The 26,626-nt window shown below is 37.5% G+C and overlaps 1 protein-coding gene across 12 annotated transcripts in view; it reads right to left on the bottom strand.

The window, feature by feature from the left end:
- MYO3B (myosin IIIB) overlaps nt 1–26,626 on the bottom strand; it is a 206,768-nt gene that overhangs the window by 112,787 nt on the left and 67,355 nt on the right. For all 12 annotated transcript variants that reach the window (XM_030486037.1, XM_030486038.1, XM_030486040.1 and 9 more), the window contains 2 exons: nt 15,629–15,694; nt 2,752–2,907 (listed from right to left, as the gene is read on the bottom strand). In XM_030486037.1, the coding sequence (XP_030341897.1) occupies nt 2,752–2,907; nt 15,629–15,694 (222 nt within the window). The remainder of the gene's footprint in view (nt 1–2,751; nt 2,908–15,628; nt 15,695–26,626) is intronic.

Below are 26,626 nucleotides of genomic sequence, written 5' to 3' on the forward strand. Positions count from 1 at the left end.
CATTACAGAGTTTTTACAGGCTTTTAATTGGTACCAATTTTCCTAGGGGGTACTATCTCCCTATTACAGAGCCAAGCTCTTTACTGTTATGAGACTATGTCTATCCTCTGGGGAAAATTATAATTAGATGCTCATGGTGGTTGGTTCTCTTGCAATAATCTTATGTTTGTAGTCCAGTACTAACTGCCTGTCCCACAGACTTGGTATTTTGCAGGGATATGCTTTTGTAATCTCATTAAAGTTTGTACCAATTTCATCAAGTTTCAAATCTTTAGAAAATCAGCACTTCATCATTGTGAACAATATTGTACATTTCAGTGGGAAAACCTCACTAAATTTTTGTTGTCACTGAGCATGCTCTCAGCCCTGATTAAAGTGGGCTGGTGCTTCAAAGAACAAGTATACCAGAGTATAATGCTACACAAATCAGAAAGACATTCTTTAATAGCAGCCAGGCCCATTGGCCTCAAAGTGAAGCCAATAGCAAGGCCCACCTGCTTTAAAGTAAAGGTAAAGACAACTACTTCTACAGCAGCCTAATCATGTCTCCCCACTTATAGTTCACTGGCAGAGGAAGAACCCACCTACTTCAGAGACATGGCCAAAAGCAAACCAACAGTCCAGTAAAGAGTAAGATGGGTACAAAGAGTCTGTTGAGAGTAAAGCTTTGAGAGTAAAGCTTTAAAAGTAAGAGAAATTATAACAGACCTGGGAAAGGTGAATTCAGTGATGAGAAAGAACAAGAGGGCTGCGAACTACAGGTGAGGAGGAATACGAAGAACAGAGAAATGGCTGGAAAAAATAGAAGAACCTGAGCTAGGACATGATGAAGGTGGAGAACAGAAACAGAAGCTATTGGAGTGGTAGAGGAAGAAGACACAAGCTGACACTAATAGGAGAACAAAGCCTTAAGGACAAACAGAATGAACAGTGGAAGAGACTGATAGGAATGACAGGTCAGGTAACAACCTGGGACAGGGTACCTGGGACTAGTTGGCTGAGTAAATTTGGGAGTATTAGAACAATAATAGAATTTAGACTGATAGGAAGGATAAGATTAGGACTAAACCCATTGCAACAGAACCCCCTTCACCATTGCAATCTGCAGGTGCTACTGCACACAAGCTGCAAATAATCACCCAAAATAAATATCTAAGATGGGTTAGGTGGTGACAGGATCAGCAAGGAGTTAAACTCCATTAGGTGAGCACTGATTCATACTAGGGGTGCTGGAAGCAAAATCCTTCTTACATTCCAGTCATGCATAAGCATAACCTGCAGCAGCTTGTCTGTCACAGCATTCCCAGTTAATAGACGGAAAGGCTTGAGGAAAGAAATGCCGTCTTAGTCCTGATTCCTTCTCACTCCACATTATGGAGACAGATCCCAGAAGAATGGTATCAGAATACCATACGGAATCTCTTTCAGAGTTCTTCTCAGAACAAGTACCATTTCACTCTGTCTATATCTTCTATTTGGTCAACAGCTGGGAAAATTCTGATACCTTTTCGGTCAGCCAACCCACAGCTGTAGCTAATCTGATGTGTGAAGTGTTACACGGGGAAGTCTGCTTAGGAGGCTAGATAAAGCAGATACTTCTACTGCAACACTGGCATAGCTCCCTCACAGTAAGTAGTTCTTAGTATATTTTTCCAGGAAAAAAACAACCAACCAACCGACTTCAAACACTCCCCCACCCCTCCCCAAATAAACACCACCACAACAAACCAAAACAAACCCAAAACAACCAACCAACCAAAAAACAAAAAAAAAAAAAAACCCAAACCCCCAAAAACTCCAACCTCATAGAAGTCAACTTCACCTTGAAACTGTACTTACAGCTATTCCTTTATTTTAACTTGTACATTTTTGTTTGGGCTTTTAGCATTTAAGCTACAGAGTCTTATGGTATATAAGTATATACTTGTTCATATATAGCAGGACATTTAATTTTCTTCATAAACATTAGCAGGTGTTTGTTTATAATAACGGGCCAGAGCTTATCTAACTCTAGACAAATTTCACATTACAGAATGATTGCTGAGCTTGGGAAGGTGAATTCATTTGCATTTAATTCTCTTCTGAAACAGTGAAATTCTGCCACCCTCTGGGCAACAACAAAACTAATATATATTTACAATCAGCCTCAAAAATCCCACTGCTGCTGAATAAATATTCAGTGCTTTTTAATCACATTTAAAAATTAATTATTAGACTGAATGAAAAATAGCAGTTACTATTAATCTACAGGCAAAACAATTACTTGAAGTACTGAACAGCCTTCTTACTAATAGCATCTAGTCAAACAGCTAACTTTAGCGTGTCGTGTTCTTAAACTTTTCTAGTAGTTGCTTCATTGTTCACAGTCGTATTTTTAAAGATCTGCTACTAAAATATGACATAATTTTTCATCATGCTAATATGTATTTCCACAAACCAGACATTCTGGAATTATTAGCATCTCTGTGACTGAGCCAGAAGTGAATACAGATAGAAAAGAGTCCAGGGGACAAAGGCGGCTAAGGAGAAGGGTGCATTATGGCTGATCAAATTAGCTTTAAAAAGTATCAGTGGGAAAACATGCCTCTTGCATTCACACAGCATGCAGCACTTTCCTAATAATAGTGGTAGTCAATATATTAACATCATTGTTTGAAACAATATCTATGCATTTAACTCGTATGAGTTTTAACTCATGCTTCCAGGATTCATGTGCGGAAGAAGGGCTGCAGCATGCGTGTTGTACGGTACCTTGTTTTGGCTACAGAGCCTAGCTGCTGTTGTTCTTGAATGAGCTCAGCCAGCTGTTTTTGCAGAGACATATCTTTACCATGTACTTGTTTAATAAATGGATGCTCCAAAAGATGGGTGACTGAAGGACGCTTTTCAAAATCCTTGATAAGACACCTGTGGCAGAGAAAAAGCAGTATCAGGCTATGATGATCTCTCATTACGGTATGATTTGAGTCAGCTTACTGTGTGGCTGTTATTGTACAGTAGTTTCTTTTTCCACAAATTTGAGTTCCTCAATATGCAGCAAGACAACAACTCCTCTACATTGGAATAAATCCGGCATAAAACACTTAGTTAAGTGAATTCACCCTACAAGTATACTAGTATAAATGCTATGAATTTAAGCTTATTTAATCTCTCTTTATAATTGTAACTAGCTTACTATGAAAAAATGGCATCCTATCTTGTAACTGCTGTACAGTTAATATATATTAAACATAACTTAAGATGAATAGACAATACTTAATTCACTTCAATTTTCTACCTATTCTCTGATGAGAGAACTTTACGATATACCCTATTAAAAACCACAAGTGAAATCTGTGATATAACACTAGTCAGAAAAATTTGACACAGAGCTTTGTTTTGTTTTTAAAATAAATGTTTCAGGTAGATCTTCTATATTGCAATGATAAGTGCTAGCATAAGAATTAGAAAGTTCTGCAAACCTACCTAATTCAGACTGTAAGAGAAATGAATGAGTCAGAATTAAATGCTGGTCAGGGTACCAAAGTTGTGTCTGTGATAGGAATGGGTGATCAAGTAAGGAGTAAAGAGATAGACCCTATTGAATTAGCATAAAATAAAGTATCGTGCTAATTTATATAATTAAGATTTAAAATCAAGGAAGCCATCACAAAAAAAAAAAAAAAAAAAAAAAAAAAAAAAGAAATAACACAGTCCAAACAGAAGAATACTCTAACAGGATTAGACTGCTTTAAAGTACCCTCTTATGTCTTTATATTAAAAGTATTCTGTTTATCTTGCTCAAATAATAACATTGATGTTATTTGAGAATATGAAAAAGAAATGCTGCGATTCAGTATGTATCTCCCTTCTAGCACCTATCATTTCAGTAAATTATAGCCCACGATGAGTTTATTTGATGAGATAGATACATTTGTATTACGTACTTCACAATTACATCTCATATTTCCTCATCTTAAACGATACTCCTAAAGTACTTCCTTAGCAGGGCCAAATATCACAAATAAAGATTATCTTTTTAGCTAAAAGTGCAATGGTAACTTAATACCTTTTAAAAGAATTTATATTCTATCAATATCAATTTGTGAAATTTTAAACTACATCTAAAAAAGAAATAAATCATACACAATGATTTCAAATACTACCAAACACATTAGCAAATTATTAAAGTTCAGCCTCACCTCAAATACTTGACTGAAGCCTAAGGTCTGATCTTAAAATGATCCTGAAACATCTTTGAATATAACTTTAATACTTTAGGTCCCCGAAAACCATTCCCAATCTCTTCTTGGCATGTCTAGTCCAGAAAGACAGTCTGTAAAATGTGCTACCGGTTTTGTAAATATTTTGGTGAATTTTGCTAGAACTGTAGCCTCCTGAAAGAAAGACTAAAGTAACAGAACCTGTTTTATCTCCATGCCTCTGAGTGCGAAGCTATAAATACCAGTCCTCCCCTTCCAGTGAAGAGATACATCATTAGCCTACAACAGGTTCTCACACACACAGAGCCCTTTTCCTTTTGTGATCCATGGTTTTTAAAAGTCAATACACCCACACAGACAATATGGTCCATGCCAAACCTGGTTAAATTTATGTCTTTCCTGAGAAAAAGGAAAAAAGCATTTAAAAAGAAAGATAACATTAATCAGGAAGGCAGAGGGGGGGAAAAAAACCCAACAAATAAACAAAACAAATAAAACAACAAAAGCTATGCAGTATACAAAATCATAGATTGATGGCAAGTATCTGAAGCGGAGATTTCAGCCTAAAAAGCTCATGCACTCATGTGATTTTTACCATTCTAACAATAATTATGAATTTATCATATTTATGCTATATTGTTGATATATAAATTTTTTTATTAAATTTAATTACATCAGAAGTTCTTCAGTAATATAACTGAATCCAAGTGAACCTATGCCACAGAACCACAGAACAGTTTGGGTTCGAAGGGACCTTTAAAGGTCATCTTAGTCCAACCACCCTGCAATGAGCAGGGACGTCTTCAACTAAATCAGATTGCTCAGAGCCCTGTCCAACCTGACCTTGAATGTTTCCAGGTATGGGGCATCTACCACCTCAAGGGGTAACCTCTTCCAGTGTTTCCCCACCCTCATCGTAAAAATTTCTTTCTTATATCTAGTCTGAATCTACCCTCTTTTAGTTTAATTGCAACCAGCCCTAATGTCATGGCAGTTGCTTTTCAGATAACGACAACATCAGAGTTTAAATACATTCTCTTCAAGAAATTACACAGTTCTACACAAAAATTTTGTGTTTACCAGAAGTGTTAGGCACATAAAAGTTTTTACACGGTGGCATGTAGTTATTAATATGAATTCTATTCTGCACTCTGGAAGAATGCACCTCCAAAGATGTGCTATGGACAAGATCCAGAAACTGCAAGATAAATTTTTCCATATAGATGGCCCCTAGGTGAAACATCCAAATGTCCAGGATACTGCATTCATTAAAGACACCCAACAAGAAGAGACGAAAGGAAAATATCTTCGGCAAAAAGTTCTTAGCTTCTCTATTACGTGCCTAAAATGCTAACTGTTTAGGTCTGGCAGGTGTTTTAATGAGCACAGGTAAGTTCTGTCAGGGAGGTGGTTTTGAAGATGACTTTAGGATTATATTTTCTTCTGTTGCATACTCGTACCAGTCCCCTGCTGACTATTCACTTTTCACCTATATGCAGCCTTCATTCTCTGGTAGTAGGATATTTTTGCCATCTGGGGTCACTTGGATTTCATTTGAAACGCAAGTAAAGCTTCATGAATTCATATGACCTAGCTCATGTTACAAAACACATCCACGCAATTCTGCCTCTGATCAAAGTCTCTGTTCCAAGCTCAGACAGAGCACACCTACTATTGTGCCAAGTTTGTGCCTGTATCAGAAGAACAGAGCCCTTCCAGGTGGTTAGTGAGACACCACAACAAAGCAGAGGGCTAGTAACCAACAGAGCGCAAGGGTAAGAGACAGCTGCTTACATGTTTGTAACTTCTTGTGTGAGTACTTCTACATCAGTTCAGGCAAAAGACCGACAGGAGAACGCACATCTCCACTGAAGCTAATTTAATGCCTCAAGTTAAATGACAAGTTCCTAGCACATTAGGAACACAGCAGCAGAAAGACCAGGCAGGCCATAGGAAATTGAATGTGTGTGGCATATACACTTTCCTTTTGCTCTGAAACGGCAGAAGTGTTGACGCAGTCACGTCTAGAAATTACTCCTTATTATGTTTCAAGTGCCAGTAACTTAGCCCACAGTAACTGTGGGCTCAGTGCGTACTCACATATTCAGTGCCACTCTGGTGTATTACCAGGCGTGCTGCGATGGACTGCAGGATGGAGAACTGTCACGTGACACTGTAAAGACAGACCTTACATTTCTCCTCCTGCTGCATATTCCTCTGTCCTAATACCTCTCTATGTAGACAAGACCTATTAATATTCTGAGGTATATTTACATCCTCTGCTTCTACACACTGTCATTTCACCTGTGTTGCTTTTAGTGACACACCAATTGCATGCTGCTGCTGTTCTTAGTCAACATTACCTGTAAAATAACAATTCTTGAGCCAACATCTATGTGCTAGTGAAAAAGAATGCATCAGACTGCTAGTATCACTGCAGGTGTTCAATAAGGTATCATCTACACTGGAAGCAGTACTGACACTATATTGCTTTTCAGAAAGAAAGAAAAAAATATACAGAATATCAGCTCTTACAACGCTAAAGCCTGCATGAAAGTGAGTACTTCTACTGACCTTCACCCTGAAGTACACCTATAATGTGTGAAAAAGTTAATCATATGGGCGCCTGAGTCCAAAGTTGCCAGTACATTCAGTCAGGAGATATATTCCATGTAAAGACCAGAAAAAAAGAAATCCAGAAGTAATACACAAAAAAATCCAGCAATATTAACATTTGAAAGCAGAAGAGTACACTAACAAAACAGCTTTTATAATGTCACTTATCAGAAAATATTCTTAGTCCATGCAGCTGACAGAAATCAGTGTGTGGATTGTGCAAGAACAATATTAAGAAGTCCTACCACTGAAGGATTTGCTTCTGAGGAAAGGAGAAAACTACAATATCTTCAGGTGCTCATCTGAGCATTTGTTTAAGACCAATTTGGACACTTCGCCTAGGCACTGTCAAACAACAACCATGCTGCAATTCCATATAAAACCCACAAATGTGCTGCACCTGCAAATTAAGCCAATTTGTTCAGCCCCTGGAAATTATTTAAAAGAGGAAAAAGTGAAGAGAGTGCCTTGCTTTGAGCAAACTGACTAGCAAATCTACTACAAGATGGGTTTCATCTAAGGTATGATGAAAATATGATAATATTTGGTCTGCTATTTTTTGGATGTAAAGTAACGTGAAGGCTATGTAAGTAGAGATGGAAAAGGAAACAAACATTATACATGTTTGCCTTACTGAAAGTTAATTCATTACCTAATTTTAAATTCTAGTATCTCCCATCATGCTTTCTTAGCTGAAAATTAATTCTCAGAATTCATTAGTGTCACTACATTAAACATAGGTTGCAGCCATTTGCTGCAATCTCACAGCCAGGCTTCCAAGCACCATTTCCATTCTGCCACAATTACAGGCAAAGATGAAGCATTTATTAGCAGGGGATGAGAGCAGACTCCCATACACAGAGGCCTGTCTGAGACAGCCTCTAAAAATTCACTGGCTGCTTGCACTTGGATGATAACATTGTTGGAATTGCTACCTCTCAACAATGTAAACTGCCATTTTGCAAGTAGCAAATCAGATGACTGAAAAGGAGAGATATTTATCAGTTCAGCATTCATGAGCTAATATTTACTAATGAATAAATGGAAAGGAATAGATTTCATAAGAACTGCAATGGTGGTCTAAGTCTCCTGTGCATTCAGAAATAGAAGACAATTACTAACGTCACTCACTGTTGCAGCCAAACCTAAACAGAGCAGCAGTAGTTATTTCTTTTCAGATCTATTATAATCCATTTGGCCACAAGTACTTTCTTGTAAAAAAAGAAACCAAGCAGCTCCAACACTTACAGCTTAGTTGCATTATGATTTATCTCCAGTATTTTGTTTTCTTCAATTATTACATTTTGTGAATGCTACATTTTCTGATGATTTCTCATCTGCTGAAAGTGGATTACTGGAACTTATTTTGCCTCATAAGTCAAATATCCAACCAGACATCTCATCATTGTTTATCATTCACATGTACAGAAGATGCATAGATTAATATTTGGAAGAAATGATGACTTTATATCAGACTGTGTATTAGAGCTCAGAATCCACACTACAGCCTCTGGGCAAGAGAGATACAAACTCTCTGATCTGTTCAGCAAATGATTAGATAAAGTTCTCATTGCCACTCCTCTGGTCTCTATCTCTCTGCCACTCCCTGGCCCATCAGGGTGCTCTCCTCACTATTTGCTCCTTGCACAGCTCCGCACTGCTCTCCCCTGCCCTTCAAATACTGCACTGCTTGCACAAGTACCTGCTGCCTTGCAGTGAGGAACCTTTCCAGGGTTCTCCTACTGGGCTAGAAGAGCTTTCCAGGGTCTTGAACAGGACTGCAGGTCATCCTGAGATGCTGAGCTCCTCTCCTCCCAATCCCAGAAAAAACAGTTACCAGGTTGCCCCCAAAGGCAGAGACTGCTCAGCTGGGGATGTAGAAGAGAGATTTCCCAGAGGGAGAGGAGAAAGAGTAAGGTCATATTCTCTTCATTCTCTCCCTAAGCAGGGTGAAGGTAGTCTCTAGGTTTTGAGATTTTTTTTTTCCCTCCCCATACTTTCCTATCTACTTCCATCAGAAGGTCATTTCATGGTGGAAGATTAATTAAATCAAAACCTCAACTGGGTTGGCACCCCTGCTTAGAGAAATGGAAGGACAGACACTGACAAGCAAGATCATCTAGGCCAGGCACATTAGGTCTGAAACTTTCCAGTCAAGGAAGGAAAAATAACAACCTCTCAGATTGTTTTTTAACTGGTTAAAATCCAGATAAAAAAATTAAACAGTTAAATTCTGTTCCTATCCGTTGCTCTGTCTGTTCCTCCTACCTCTGTACCACATGTACTGTGGCAAACACTGGTCAGTCACATGCAGCAGAGATGTGGAGAAGAAAAGACATTTTATGAATTGCGTTTGTAATGATGCAGGGCTGTGCCTCCCTGCTTCCCTGAAGCCTCCCTGCTTCTCTGAAGCTTCCCTGCTTCCCATTCCCAGGCCTGCCCATCCCCCACTGCTGCAGGTCACTCGTTTTCAAAAATGAACTAAAAAACTGTGACAGCTTTGCTAGCAGCATTTCTGTTTTCAGTCCTAATTCAACAGGACATACAGGATACAAATAACCTTATCTTCAGAACTATATATAGTTGCCCCTTTGGAAAAAGCAAATGCTGGGCACAAAGAGTGTATATATAGTTTAAATAGGTCTCCTGTCTCAAACCAGCATCCCATGATAAATAACAAGGAATTTTACTGTTCCTTCTGCTACAATCAGATATCAGAATGAAAGACTGAATTATGACAAAGTACTCAATCATCGTGTACATAGTATAAGTTCTGATGGTGAGAACACATTTATATCGTTATTGATACACCCTTTGGGAGCAAATGCTGTAAATTAACTAATCTTCCCTATCAATGAGAGAAATACTCTAACACCAAAATGTCATCAGCACCTGTTTTCTTAAGAAATCTTCTTTCAGTTAAATTTTTACATCAAGCACCCTATAGCATAATTTAGAGCATGCATCTGAAAACTAACAAAGGTTCACTCACACAGAAATTGTAAGGTTAAGTGTAGTAAATAGCTCTACCTCTTCTACAGCTTAAAAAAATTACAACAGGTTTCCCAGCCTCCTTGGAGCTGAACAGACACAGCAATTTATATATATACATGGTTTGGAGAAAAAACAATGGAAACTCTATGGAGTAGGACTTCTTGCAGCACTTAGAACAGGTCAGACTTTGCTCATGTTGAAACCCTTAGAATTTTACTAGAGACAACAGAAATTCAGCCAGAACAATTCTAGGGATTTATTGTGTGATGAAATTGGGGGTTTCTAGCCTTTTTTCAGGCATGGGTCTGCTCTATTTCCTTGGCCTGTCCTTGAAGACCCTGAAACACAAAAAGCCTTCAGAATCTTTTTTACACCTGAAGCTTTTAATTAGGAACAGTGTTTTGCATTTGTACTAAACATTCTCCTTTTGACACTACAGCATGCACTTGACTTGAGGTAGTTGGAGCATAGAGAAAGTAGGACATAAGGAAAGCATACTGACAGTTTCTTTCTTTTATATTATATGTCATAGCTGGAAAGGCAGCTAAGGACAGAGATATTCTTCTCTCCTTTGGAGTTTAGTGCATTCTTTCCTATCTTACAGTACATAAGGACAGACACTAAAAGGGGAATTGTAGATCTGCTTTGCTATAATCACAGAGCAGCTGGGAAAAGTTTCTTACTTATACTCCATTAAGGTCACTGCCTGATGCCCTCTGCTTTGAAATCCCAACTTCAGCCATGTTATGACTTCTTCATTTGAACAAATTCACAAGCACCTGGGCAGATGAGATCAGGTTAATTGTACTAGCTGGGAGTCCACAGGCAGTAACAACATTCTTCCTATTACTGTGTGCCAGACCTGACCCGTACACCCTGCGGCCCACAAGGGGACAGCAGGCGCATCTGTGCTCCGTGAAGCTTCCCTTAATCTAAAAGTATGCTGGACTGTTTCATTCCCAACTCTGCTGTTGATTATTCAGTGACTTTGAGCAAGATGCCCTTTGTCTCAGGTTCTCCAATTGTAGAAGAAGCAATTTAACTCTTGTCTCTATTCTACAAGTGCAGATGACTTAAAAATCTACTGACAGGACATCCTGCCTTCACATTTCGTTTCAAGTAAAGCACAGAGATGGCAAGCATGAACAATTATAGTAGGCTTTCTTTCCAATAAATGGTATTAACATTAGAACTCTAGAACCATCTAAGCTTAGAATTTAGCTTAAAAAGCATCCCAGTGAAAGAGCAATAGGCAGGGACTACTTGAGAAACTGAAATACTAGCACTTAAGGACAATAGGAGCTTGAAGAAGGGAGTAAGGAAACTTTGTCTCATCAGACAATTACTTCGCATGCTCTCTCTGGTACTGTAATCTTCTATGCAGCATACTATTCCTAGAATTGCTAATGCTTTCCATATAGACTTGTCACTCCACCAGGGATACATATCTTTCTCACTGCACTTTACCTACTACTGTTAATATTTATGACTCAGAATAGCCAGCAAATAAACCCACAAACCATGGGAACCAAGGGAAGGATGAGTGCTTATCACTAATGGTAAGGATCTCAACAGTATACTTTACTGAGTGAAAGATCTTGATACCATGACATTTGTAAAATCTTGCATAATTCTTTGCAGGGTCAGGACTTCAAATACGTCCATGCATTTCTCACCTCCACCTAAAACTGCAGTTTTCTACTACAACTCCTCATTAGAAAGCTAAGATAATTGTTTCCATTATATATGCCCATTCATCTGTATAAAAACATCTTACACAATACTCAAAAGTGGTGGAGATCTTTTGTCAGGTACTGTACATCACAATCTGAATCTTTCTGACATTTACAAACCTCTGTCTTCTTAGACACAGTGAAATTAATGAGTTATGTCAAACACATATCATGTTCTCAGTGACAGAAATGGTAAAATATTCTTCATGTAATATGAACAGAATGTCACTAAACAATTGCTTAGACTATGAAAAAATTTGATCTGCATTCAGAGAAGTTAAATCTAAATGGAGCACTTAAAACCTAGATAATCTAGATGATCTGTTAATTGAGTAACTCCGAATGTAGACTCATCAATAATATGAAATTCAGCTTGTAAGGCTGTGTTTAAATTGAGTACAAAAAATTGAGTTTATCAAGACTAAAAATTGTATTGTATTTGCAATGTCATTGCTAAAATAAAAGTTACATTCTTATAACAAATGCTGACTATAAGTACTGTAACATCACATTTTGACTTTAGTACTTCCTGAATTTGTTAATTTTTTAATTCCCTCCAGCTCAAGAATGACTGATTAATTCAAAGAACCATAATAGCTAATCATTGGTTAAATAAATTTAAAAGGAGAATGTCCCTGGAGATACCATTGCTCATTTTAATTGAAATTAACATTTTGGATGTAATGTAAATAAAGGTTATTGTATCCTGCTCCAAGAACATAGTAACTCTTCTATCTACCCCTAGAGATCAGTCAAGGTTTAAACTGCCAAGAAAATTATTTGTGGCATTTGAGATACTTTTAGTGAAGGGGGGGTATTAATTTTAACATACAGCCTGTATTATTTTACACTGTATGTCTAAAATGCTGGCGGACACAAATTGTTATCTTGGCAGAGCAATGTCGTCTATGCTGTAGCTATTGAAAAAAAAAGCTTCATAAGCATTCATGGGCAATGAATAGCGTGAACTCTTCAAAACTGGTATTTTATTTCAACATAGATATAAACAAGGTAAAGAATATTATTTTTAGTAGCCAATCCTCCAACAACTAATGTGGTTGTTTACACGACCTTATAGGAATGGTGAACCTTATTAATATGCAGATAGATAAACAGATAATTAATTCTTTATCACCTTATGAGTGGAGCTGCCAAGTTCTTCATGGCCAGTACAGATAATTATGCATACATAGAATTTTACTGACCTTTTAAAAGTCTGTACTGCATGTATCTCAGTAGATATGTAATAAAAAATCAAGCTGCTGCCACAGATGACTTGGCTGAAATTGTGTCTTGTCTTTATTTATTTATTTTTTTTAACAAAATATCTAACTGGAATTAGATATCTCACTGTAAAAATCCTTAAGAGGACAACACATTACAGTCTTCATGTCAAGCCACAATCAACAATGCTGGGAACAGAAACAAATTCACCAAGCTAAGAACTATCTTGACCCTTTCTCCATTCAGATTCTGTAACTAATGCACTGGACTTTAAAATGTTGTGGCAAAATCATACCTCTTGGGGCATTACAATCACAGTTAAAAATACAGACGTCATTTGTGAAAAATACATGATTATTATTTTAACAGTTGAAAGAGTTACCTACAAAAGTACATTGAAACTTAACACTTAGGCATGTTGTAAATTTCTATAATACGTGAGAGAACACTTATAACAAAAATGCCTCTTGAGGCAGTGGCATTTCAAGGGTTGAAAATGTAGGGTGAAAAAAAGCTACAATGACCAGGTTTGGCAATCTTCTCATAAATAAAATTATTGTGTAAACAGAACTGAAGTCAAAAGTATGCTTAGCAAAGCTGCATGCTCGGTTTCTGTCAGTACACTGGTCTGGCCCACAACTTGAACCAGATAAGCTTGTTATGCAAATGATGTTAGCCATCAGGAAGGAGGTAGATAATGAAATTATTTGAAAGCTAACCACTCATCACAAGGGTGACAAAAACACCAGGCAAGGTCCTAACATACGGATAAAAGGCAGTATGGAATTTATACAATCATTGCTTTTAATTTATCTTAACTAAGCTGTCACAAGGTGGGCATCAACAAATGCATAGCTAATGCATATAAATGAGCCAATTATCAGTAATGGCTAAAAGGTTTGCAGTTGTATGATCCAATGCGTCATTATTTATTTTTTTCTAGAAAATAAATACACTAATGTAAATCCAAGCCCCCATAAGGGCATCCTGCAACCTCTGCATCATAACAACTTTACTAATACATGTCCGAGAATGAAGCACCGTCAGAGAATTCCGTTTCAGTGTTCTGTTAAAGGTAGCTACAAAACCAACATATTTATTTCAATTGTTTCATTTCTCCATGTTAAGAGACTGCATATGAGCATACTTCCTTACTTCATTGTATATATTACTGTAGAAATGAAAAGCAAGATCTGAGAACCTGCAGATGTTCCTGGTGAGAGGAAGTAATTAAGCAAAAGTAATTAAAAATTAATGTGATTAAAAATATACAATTTGAAGATATCAAAAACCCAAGGGACAAGATTAAAAACAAATATAGCCATAAAAATACTAATGTATGACTTCCTTTATGAACAGTGCATGCTGAATTAAAGGACTGAACAAATGTTAAGAAATGTTAAACTTAGTTTTTTGTATGGCTCTCAAGCTCAGTAGGGACTTTTAAACAGGGAGATACCAAGAAACAAAAACCTGTATAACAATGCTGAAGGTTAATGCACAATGTTTCTGGAAAAGGATGTAATCTTACTCAGCAGGGGTACTACCTCTCTAAAACACAAGGGGAATATAACCCACCAGGGTTAGAGTCCCCAGAACATAGGCTACAGTCCACAAATAGTATAAAAACAGTTTCTCTGTAATAGAATGGAATTCACCCACCACCCAATGACTTTTATAATTAAACACTGATTCTGCCATAGATCACAATGTACACTGCAGTGTAAACAAGGACATGCATTATGGAGAAACAGCACTTGGGTAAATCTGCTCTAGAGGAATATACTTCTACCACCTATGCTGGAAAAGATTCTGTGTTACGCTGCAGTAATGACAGTAATGGCCTTCCTCTGCAGACCAAACATTACAGCGTACCTCATCTTCCTGCCCGATTAAAGATCAGCATAGTAAATACAAATATATTATTAATAAAATTTGCATTAGTCTTTCTAACTTCTCCTAAAATGGCAATACACTATTACACAACTGATAGAAAAAAGTATTAGGAAGGGATATTGTACTCCTTCACAAGTAACTAGATACATTAAGAAACAGAACAGATTCAAAATGCAGATGTGCATATTTTCAAACCTATCTTGAAAAGCCAACACTGAGGAGTGGTGTTCAAAGTATTTGGTTATTTGCTCAGCGTAAACTTCCCAAAGGTTTGATATTATAAATCCCCATGTTACACAGTTTAGGCTGTAGTAGGTCACAATAAAATCCTGAAGAACCCTAAAAATCACTCATAAAAGTTGCTGTAACGTTTCTGAACACAATGCTAACAACTACTAAATTGTGATTTCTTAGTTTCACTGCTTTACTTTTTGTAAAGCGAAAGCATATTTTAGTTCAGCGACAGCTGCATCCAGAAAATTGGTAAAGTCTAGGTATCATATAACACTCTTGGTACAACCGGTGCTCAGTTATATATATTGAGCATACAACCTACTGAGTATTAGTAAAGTGGAAAAGGGCAACTTTTTTCTTTCTTGTCTTTCAAATTCTTATGCTAAATTAACCAGCAGTCATTTTCACTAACTCTTTTTTGATCCTTGACTAAAAATTTCACTGCAAAACCATCAAGGAAATCAGGTATATTTATAAATCTGTCCCAGGTCCATCAAAAGCAAGAAGCAAATCAACTAACAAGTTCAGAGAAGCTGTGAAGCAAGTTATGTGAGGAGATCAAACTGTGCTATATAGCTTTCGAAAAGCAAAGCATGATCTAGAGTCTGTGAAAAGAAAAGTGAAGTTAAAACCCTGCAAAAGCAACAACTCCATAAACGAATTCTGTTTTCAGACTGACACATGTAGGCCTTGCTGAATAAGCTGGTTTTAGAAGAAAATACAACTCACTGTGAAATGAAATGGTTGAATCCTCTGCACCATTTTTCAGGATGTAGCAAAGTAGGAGGAGGATTTCTGAAAAAAAATACAAGGTTTTGGGGTTTAAAATGTTAATGTTTACCGGAATTATTGCACAGTCAACAAAGATGATACTGATTCCACTAGGGAGAAAATGCTCAAACTGTCTGTGTCCCCTTCAGATGCCTGCTGGGTTTTTCTTGCTGCTGCTTATTCAATGACAGTTCTCCTCTTTTCATATCCTTCTATTGGTTGACAAGAATCTCAACACGACCCACCAGTGTGCACTTGCAGCCCAGAAAGCCAACTCGATCCTGGGCTGCACCAAAAGAAGTGTGACCAGCAGGTTGAGGGAGGTGATTCTCCCCCTCCGCTCTGCTCCGGTGAGACCCCACCTCAGAGCGTTCAGCTCTGGGCCCCCCAGCACAAGAAGGTCATGAACTTGCTTGTTCCTTGAGCAAGTCCAGAGAAGGGCCACAAAGATGGTCAGAGGGCTGGAGCACCTCTCCTATGAAGACATGCTGGGAGAGCTGGGCTTGTTCAGCCTGCAGTAGAGTCCAGGGAGACCTTAAAGCAGCCTTCCAGTACCTAAAGGGGGCCTACAAGAAATCTGGAGAGGGACTTATTACAAGGGCATGTAATGACAGGCCAAGGGGGAATGGCTGAAAGAGGGTAGATTTAGATTAGATATAAGGAAGAAATTCTTTGCTGTGAGGACGGTGAGACACTGGAACAGGTTGCCCAGAGAAGTTTTGGATATCCCATCCCTGGCAGTGTTCAAGGATGTGGCTTTGAGCAACCTGGTGTAGTGGAAGGTGTCCCTGCCCATGGCAGGGGGGTTTGGAACTAGATGATCTTTAAAGTTCCTTCCAACCCAAATCATTCTGTGATTCTTCTTTTATGTCAATACCTTTGAAGTTGGTAGTCCCTACAGCTCAGTGCGCTTCGCAACATTTCCCTTTCAATTCAGCCTGATTCAGGAAGGATCAACTGCAACTTGAAGATTAAGCTAGCCATCATACCACTTTACCCTAGATCACTGATTCTGACCAAAATTTTTTGTAAGAATTGATATCTTCATCACTAGAACTACAAAACTGTCAACAATCTGTAGGATTTTCAGTCTGGATTTCAATATGTATTCAGTTTGGATGACATTGTAAACTCTACAACTGTTAAAAATCATTGTTACTTTTAAAGGCACATTTAGCAGACAGTATTTTTACACTATGTAGTAAGATGGCCTTCCATAAGGCTTTTAAGTTCCATGTTAGCTGACATGAAACTACTTTCCTTTCTGATTGTTACTGTAATAGTTCATTACACAAACATACAGAGCAAGGCCTGTAGGTCATATTAAGTGGAACAGATTTTAAGTGACTCAAATTTAAGCAGACCAACCTATAGCAGGAAGTGTTCACAGATCTCCTGTTATATTATACTATGTTATCTTCCAGAGGTTTCTTCTGCAACTTAAGATTTGAGAAGTACTAAAGTCTATTTAACTTTTTTAGATTAAACATGTCTTTTATGAAACGTTAATGATTTGTCTTTTGCTGCGTTTGAGGGCTCAATGCAAAGGGTCATGCATTACTGAAACGGCAAGAAAAAAAATCACAGGACTTATTCTATGACAGAAACTCACTAACATTCTGGATTGTACCATCAATCACCTCGTTTATATCAGGGCCACATTCCATGGCATGACACTGCTTGAAAACATCTCACAAACAAAAAGGCAAATAGCATAAACAACATAAATTAGTGCTGATCTACTTAGTAGTCTTGAATTTTTCATGAATATTCATTCAAAGACTATTTCCATTTAACAATTACCCTGAAAAATCCAAACAAAATGATTAAAAAAAAATAAAATACATTGTGGCTTTGTAATAGATGGACCATTTTCGTTCATTTGTGGCTATTGAAAACAAATGCAGACATCTAAATTCACTGTGGATTGACGTTTCCTGAGATATGTTATTACTTTTCTCTTTTGTTACAGGAGACTCAGGGAACACAATTTTCCTCAAGAAGTGAAGAAATACAGAATATTTGAGATGTGCATCACTTATCAAATTTATCATCAGGAAAAAAATATGATTGGTTATTTCAATTACAGTAACTTTTCAGAGTCATCTTCCATTTACCAGCCTCATATGTTCCTGCACATCACAGAATCTGATTTTTAACAAGCAGAAAAATAACCATAGAAAAGTATTTCTAGTGATAGTACCATTAAAAAAAAAAGAAAAACCACACCACAAAAAAACCAACAACCACCACAAAACAAACAAAACCCCCTCACACCTGTACCAAAAAAGGTAAACTTTAGAAACCTCTTGCTCTTTGATGAAAATGGTTATCAGGCCAAACATCCCACATGCATCAACTCTGCAAACAGCTTAAAGAGACAGCCAGCTGGGGTTCGTATATGTTTTTAGTCTTTATTTTGCATGAATGATACTCTATCTGACAATTTGGATTCTGATAAGACCAATTTTTATTGTAATGTGAAGTACAGTGTATTTCTCTCTAGAACGATACCAGCACTGTCTACAGATTGTTTGCTGTGAAATTTTGAATTGCACTGCAAAGAAATTTGCTTTTTCAAAAGCTTATATATTCATGAATACGTAGCTTTGTCTTTTCTGTTCACACTGTTCTTAGTCTTCCCATGGTGGTAACAACAGTGATTACAAAAAGCATATGGTTTGGAGACTCTATTAAGAATCTCACAAGGAATATCCTGAAAAAAGACACAGAGATACTTATATTAATTGCAAATATAATAATAGAAAGAGGTGGGATTTCATTATGGAAGAACAGACCAGCAGAGCGAATGCCATTCAGTAATGTCATTCAGGAAATCATTTGCAGGTTAATGATTAATGGAGAAAGTGATGTTTTTAACCACATAGAATATGTTTGAATTAGTAGCTTAGTTTAAAAACTAAGCTACTAAGCTCTCATTTATAGTTACTCTCTTAGAGGTGGCTGAGCCAAATCAGCAGAACTAAGAAATCTGTAAATCTATTGATGTTTTCCTGAGCTTGATACTTCTGTATTTGTTGACAGAAGATAATATGTTATTCTTTGTGCCTTTCTAGCAAAAACCTAGAACTAGCAGTCTTTTCTAATTAAGCCACCAAACTGATGCTTCATCTACAAATTGAGCAGATAAACATGATCAGAACCTTAATTCATTAGCATCTGTAAAGCACATTGTTTCCCCTTGATGAAAAACATTACTTAACTACAAAGCACCAAATCAGCTCACCCTTTTCTGGCATCACATCCATAAATGATTTCCAGAAATGGGCATAAGAGGGTCAACTTCCTACCTTCATTTTGCCTAAGACACCACAAACTGTTTCATGGTGACAGCAAAAAACACCATGGCTTCCATGGCACGTCAGAGGTGGACCTCTGCAGTAAGGACTCAAACTCAAGCTCTAGGGTAACACAAAAAGACAGGTATGCAACAGCAACTCACTTTATGCTTTTTTGCAAGACTTTTGCAGTTTGAAATTAATAACCCATTAAGACACCTGCAATTCCTATCCTGCAATTCATTTAAGAGGAAAGGTAAAACAATTCACATTATCGGATGCTAAACCACAGAGAACAAACACCTGCCTCCCTACTTCAGCTCAAAGACCAAAATTAGGGCCTTTGTGATTCCAGACTATATTAAATTTTACACATCGAGTTCTATGGCTTTTCTATAATTGCATCAGCCAACACCACAGCAGTCCACCACCATCTGGCTGTTTCTTCAGTACTCAGAACACATTCATAGCTACCTCTTCCTAACATGCCAACGTAACTTATTCTACTCTTTTCATATAAAATTAGAATGCTCTGCATGCAACCTTTCAATCCTCGTTGCTACATACATAAGAAGCTGAAGGACAATATAGTCTCATTTTCTATTAAAAGTGATTGAAATTGTGAGAAGTAGACATGAATATTATCAGAAAAAGTGGATATAACTGGGCTTGTCTTTTGAAAATGTCCTCTTTGATGCAAGATGAGTAATCAACCCTTTCTTTCCCAACTTCCTGTCTTTTTTTCCTTTAATTCTTTCTATAATTCATAATTAGTCACAGAACTACATGCTCTATTTCCTTAGGCAGATGCATTGCTCTTGTAAGGAGTTTTTCTACCCTCGTATTCAGTGCTTTCCATGGTCATGCTGTTTTTCACTGGGAGTTTTGCTTCAGTGAGGACTGCAGGATTGAGCCTGTACGAGACACCCCATACAGAAGCACTATGTTCCTTAGAACATGAAGACATTAGCAAGCTTATCAAGCAAGAACTGCTGCTGAATTCTGAATAATACACACACGGTTTTGTGCTAGAAATATTTTAATCTGTTGAGCTTTATGTGTTCCCTGTCATTCAGCCTGCCTCCAAAGTCGCAGCTGGTAAAACAAAATCAGTCATTTTACCACAATAAGGCCAATGATGCAGCTCAGCGAGTGCCACTCGGCCTTTACATTAAGCTGTGAGCCTAATTACAGATAACAGATAATACTTATTTGTTGGCAAGGAGAAAACAAGTATTTTCATCTTAAAATATTTCTAGGACAAATTTTTAAAAATTGAAAACACATCCACTGTTTTTTTAACTATTTCAGCAAACACAGACATACATTTTATAAACAGAAATCAAGACAGGGCCTCCAATGACCAAATTGCATCATCAACCTGCCACATTGTTTCTAATCAGACATTAGTAGATGAACATCCAACATCTGTCACCATGAGCAGGCTCTGGCAATCACAGCTTCATATACGCATGTTGTGAATTATTTTCCTAGCAGACTGGAGACAATAGTTCTGTTGATGGTTGCTTATGTTTACACATAGACAGTTTTTACATGAAATTAAACCATTCATGTATATTTCAAAAAACTAAGCGAAACAGCCATAGAAAAAGCACAAAGTCAACCATGCATAATGAGATTTCCCTATAAAATGTTATGTAAACAAATTGTATCTATTGAAATACTTAAATAATTTACATTAATTAATACCTGATAAATTCTCACACACGTTTAAAGTCCTCTCATTCCAGAGCATCCCCACATTGTGTAATTCTCCAAAAAACACCAGGCAATTTTCAGCAGAGCTCAGAGGATTTCCTAATGCACTCACTTTACGGCCCATTCAAATCAGTAAGAGGTTTTCACTGACCTGAATGAAAAATTCATATCCTAAACAGTCTCCCATTCATCTGTCTCCTACCAAAGGCTACTCGAGTTTGAGTGACTTCTGGTAATATACTTCACCAAAGTCCACTCGGCACGAAGCAGGGTACTGTATTCAGCTCTGTAAGGTTAAGATAGAAACTGTAGAGTTTAGGTGCCTGCAGAAGTGGAGAATCAGCACAAAATCACAGCACACCATCTCAAGAGACTGGAAGATCAGAAAGAATACAGGATCTACAAAAAAATAGGAAGCAGTATCAGAAGCATGGGATATGGGCAACATGGCTCCAGGTCTAAAGCAATTGTCTGTCCGCTGAGTTGATCTAGGGGCCCTAAAGGTGATTGAAGTCCCTTCTTCAAAACACCTAGAATTGTGCAAGTCTTGACCATACCGCACACCCATCTCCTTTCAGCTCTTAACCAGATCTATAAGCAAGGAATTCCCATGCCTATCCAGCCAACAAGACATGAACCATATATTGAGACCATATGTACCAAATCACATGAGACAGCTGGAAAATGCAGTAGCACCTCACATCATCTTTAGCTTCTTAGGGGCTCTGCACAGTTACATAAACCTTTCTCAGGCAAGGGAACAAACTAATGCCAGATCATAGCACTGTAACTATATAATTAGGGGACACCAGAAAAATTACCCTTATTCTGTGAGAATGAAGGGTACATTACATCCTAGGTAAAGATTTGGGGGAAGGAGTAAGAGCGACTATGTTCCTGCCAAATTCACTCTCCAGACACCTTCTCACCAGCAACTGATTCACTTCTAAATAGTTTCTCCTTTTCCACCCCCCACTTTTCTCCAAAACAACTGTTTTCATTGTGTAAATATCTGGGTTCAAAACTGTTAATATACAACTTCAATTTCTTCTCTTCTAGAATATCAGAAGCATGTATCTATTCAAATAACATGTGTCTGAATTCTAACAAGGTTTAAAGTTATGCTGCTTTGAACCAAAATCAAAACCTACCAAGGGAAAAGAATCAGTTAAGAGGAAGCAGAAAACAAGACATTACTGCCTCATTTCTGAAACAAAAATAGTCTTCTTGCTTATGTTACTATATTCTAATTACAGAGACAGAGGTATCTGATATTTCCCACTACTGGAATGGATGCTCTTCATTTTCCACAGGCCATACACGGTTACAGAAGTCTGGACTGAATCCAACACCATATGATAAATTTGTATTGAGTTGAAAGTTAAACAAATATAACTAAAAACTGCAGGATTCTTAGTACTTGAAAGGGTTGAGAGTACCAACTCACTTAACTTTTTTTTTTTGTGTCATACAGGGTCCTGATCTAATAAAATACAAATTGGATATCTGTTTTCACTCTTTCTCAGAAGAGAATGATGGCTATATATCTTGTAACACATAAATACCCATTTTCCCCCTTTTGCTTGTGATTTTATGTGACTATTTACCTATTTTGCTGCCACTAAGTAGGTGACTTAGCTGATTAACAATGAAACATGGGCTCAGCAGCAAAACAAACACTAATCCACAAATGAACAACTACCTCTTTAAAACACACTTAAATCAAGATTTATTCACAAGTCTCCAGCTTAGAATATTTCGTCAGCCAACACAACAATCAGCAATAATAAAAGCTAAAAGGTAGTCAGTTCCAGAATTATGTACAAATTTCCTTTTGATTTTCAAGATTCACTTTATGCATTGCCAAAAGAAAAGCACTTCAGGAAGACTATAAAGAGGCTGCCAAAAGAAACCTTCTAAGAAACCTCCTTCAGATGACCAATCCTGTGATTCAAAATGGTATATATCTGATAAATTAAAAGTCACCTTTAAAGCAATGAGTACAGACAGAAATAATGTGCTAAGCACATCAAATTGTTTTGAAGGTTAAACAATAACCTCCAAAAATGTATTAAAACAAATCTCAGTTATGTAATTTTTTAGTTCATATGGACAGAAAGAAAATGGATGAAAAAGTACAGCAAAGTGTTCTGCTTGGGAACATCTGGAATATCTTTGACTTTTTCCCTTGAACACTGTGATTCACAGGCCACTGGTTTCAGTCAGATTTGGCAGCTGCAAGGTTTCATTAGCCTTTTTCAAGACTTGACAAGGCATCATTTATTTCTGTCATTTACTCCTCGGTTTCCAGTTTCAGTTTCTGGCTTCACTGAGATAGAAACAAGTATTTTATTTCAGAAATATTTTTGGATGGAAGTGAAAACATACAGCTTTGTATTCTGGAGGTCAAGTTCCAAAACAAATATTTAGCATAACTGAATTATAATTATGCTTTGTCATCTCATTTATTCACAAAAGTTTCAGAAAGCTAAAAAGGCCCCTGCAAATTAACAGCAATTGAAACAGAGGAAGTAGTAGTAGAGATTTTTATTTATAACCAGTTCACATCTTTACTGCAATGTAGTATTTTGCTCTTCGATTAAAACCATTGCTCTGTGAATTTGCAAAGCAGGAGAATGTCAGTTGCCAAAGAAATAAAAATGGGACAATAATACTTCCATGCCTGACTGAAATACATATTGTGTTGTCTAGACACTATGCTTCTGTAGTTGGAATATTAAAATACTGCAATTACACCACATATTTGTAGAACCATATGGGAAAGTAAAATATCTGAGAGTTAAAATCTGTTAAAATCAGTTAAAATCTGAGAGTAAAAATCTCACAGATAAACTTCTAAAGGTAAGCCGCGAATTGTATATGTTTCAAACTCCACTGTACATCAGCCGCTTTAAGAGGCCTGAGTAGGTCACCTGCCTGAAGGCACTGCCCAGTGGAGTAGATTTACTCTTGGAAACCTAGAAGTTGGGTCAATGAGAGGAAGACTTAGAGGGATGCCACAAACTGTTTCTTTAAGGAAGTGAAGGAAGATTGCCAAGGGAAGAACTAGAAGACAATTCGGGGTCTGACACAGAACGTAGTCTCACAGTTCCATGGTCCTGCTGAGACCTGCCTCTGGCCAGGACACACACAGCAGAAAAGGCCCTGTCAAATCACAATCAGTCTGCTAACAAGCTTCATATTGCCCTGGACATGCATGGTAACATGGGGTACCTGTGATTTTCTAACTGGCTGAGACATGCTTTTTGGGGCCCTTCTTTACATCAAGAGTAAAATGCTTTCATTACATTACTTCTGTGAAAAGGGGGACTTGCTTCACAGAACAAGAGAAGCAGTTTTGCCACTTGTGCATCTTCTTTACCTTCTTTGTCTGATTAATTTAGCTCTTACTTTCAAAGAGGAAGACACCTGCTTAGCCTTCCATTTCACGGAGGGAGCCGCTTCTTAGTTGAGGCGCTACAGAAATAAAAAGAAACCTAACAGTAACCCCATAAAAGTTTATTACCACCTGCTTGATATGGCTGGTACTGAACATCAAATTCAATCATTATGCTTGACAAAAGCAAGTACTTAAACTCCGCATTTTCAATAAGAAACAAGGATTACTCCTTATTTGTACTTTATGACTCAAACCTTACTTACTGTTTTCAGTTTAGTCTCATTCATAGCATTGTGAGAACTGATATTATTCAGACAGCCCTACCAGTCTGGTTCAGAAATGAATACTTACAGAAGAAATACATTAGTTAATGATGGCATATTTCCAATGGACCATTAGGAGGATCATTATAAAATTCTGCAGTAATAGACTGAATAAATGCTGAAGCATAAAGAAATGTACAAGACATGTAAGAATACCATTTTTTAAAAAAGGAATTATCATTTAAGGTAATATGCCTTCTGAGCATGAGGACTGTATGTGGAATTAAATTTATTTGTTCCTTCTCCTATTTCATCCAATAACCTTTATTCTAAAACACTTGAATTTTTGTCTGCTTTAACAAAAAAAAAATTGCATGACTTGGGAATCCCTGTAGATTATAACTGGAGTATAACACAGCCTGATAAACATGAAGAATTTATTCATTACAAAAAAGTCCCATTACAGCAATTCAAATAAACCCTCTCTTATGCAGAAATAAATTATAATAATATCAATAAGAGCATATCCCAGTAACCCTGTAAGATGCTAACTTACAACTGATGTGTGTCTTGAAACAACTGGGCAGACTGTGGAAGATATCCTGGGAAAAATATTGACTCACATAAGCTAGGGAATCCGGGAAGGATGAAGGTAGTTACAATAAATTTAAGGCAAGAAATACTAACAGTGCAAGTAATGTGTAACAAAGCAATTAGTGATGCAATGCGAGACAAAAAAACCTGAAAACTACAAAGCTGAAGTATTAAAACACCATAGAACATGTGAAAATCAAGAGGGATTATTTTTTTTTTTAATACAAGATTTAACCAACACCTCATAATGAATGTTCTAGGGTAAGCTTTGCACAGAAGCATCTTCTGGATAAGTAAACACATCCAGAGAAGGAGAGTTGAAAGGAGCAATGACAAATGACAAACATAGGACATGGGAGTGTTCTGAATGTAGGAGGCTACATCTTGGTGAAAGGAGAGACAAGACAATGCCAAGACTGGGAAAAATATCGAAAGAGTAACCAAGTGAGAAGGGGAAGAAGTAAAAAGGAGAGACAAAAAGGAAGATGAAGACAGGTAAACCAAAAACCCCAAAGGCAAAAATAGGGTATTCTCTCAAAAAAAAGCCCAGACCCAACCCCACAAGCACCATTCACAAAACACTTAGAGAGGACCAAAGAGGACAGAAGTAAGCAAGATGGTTAGTGCAGAGATAATCAAAATATTTAAACTAGGATAACAACAAAACATGGAAGAAAGAAAAGAGCTGACAAAAATCATTCTGTGTGGGTAAGACAGCATTGACATTTGGCATGGGGAGATAAAACAAGAAAATAACCAAGGATATATTTGAGGGAACTGAAATACAATACAGACCTTTTAAAAAGGTGTATTTTGAAGACATACTGTGTTTACCACAGTAAGAACTGCAACGTAGCTGGTAATGGAGGAATGCAGAAGGAATAAATCAGAACAAAGAAGCAGCTATGAGTAAAGCATATTGTTAAAAAAAAATAAAAAAGCAAACCTCAGATAAAAATTGAGTGCCCTAAAAATTACTAGATTTTTACCACTGGCAAAGAATTTAATCATTTATGGGCATCAATCAGAACTGTGGCATAAACAACGTATAGAATGCAACAGCAGTAAGTGTTGAGGGCACACAAATGTCTTCTAGCTGTCTTTTTCTATACTAAATATTAAGACACTGAAAAAGAATCTCAGTCATAGCACTGTTTTACCTTTAAAACATACAAAAACATAGAATCATAGAATAGTAAGGGTTGGAAAGGACCTTAAGATCATCTAGTTCCAATCCCCCTGCCATGGGCAGGGACACCTTGCACTAAACCATGTCGCCCAAGGCTCTGTCCAACCTGGCCTTGAACACCTCCAGGGATGGAGCATTCACAACTTCCCTGGGCAACCCATTCCAGTGCTTCACCACCCTCACTGTAAAGAACTTCTTCCTTATATCGAACCTGAACTTCCCCTGTTTAAGTTTGAACCCATTACCCCTTGTCCTACCACTACAGTCCCTAAGGAAGAGTCCCTCCCCAGCATCCTTGTAGGCCCCCTTCAGATACTGGAAAGCTGCTATGAGGTCTCCACGCAGCCTTCTCTTCTCCAGGTTGAACAGCCCCAACTTTCTCAGCCTGTCTTCATACAGGAGGTGCTCCAGCCCTCTTATCATCCTCGTGGCCCTCCTCTGGACTTGCTCCAACAGGTCCATGTCCTTTTTATGTTGAGGACACCAGAACTG

The sequence above is a fragment of the Strigops habroptila genome, chromosome 5 (assembly GCF_004027225.2).
Source record: "Strigops habroptila isolate Jane chromosome 5, bStrHab1.2.pri, whole genome shotgun sequence".
Lineage (NCBI taxonomy): Eukaryota > Metazoa > Chordata > Aves > Psittaciformes > Psittacidae > Strigops > Strigops habroptila.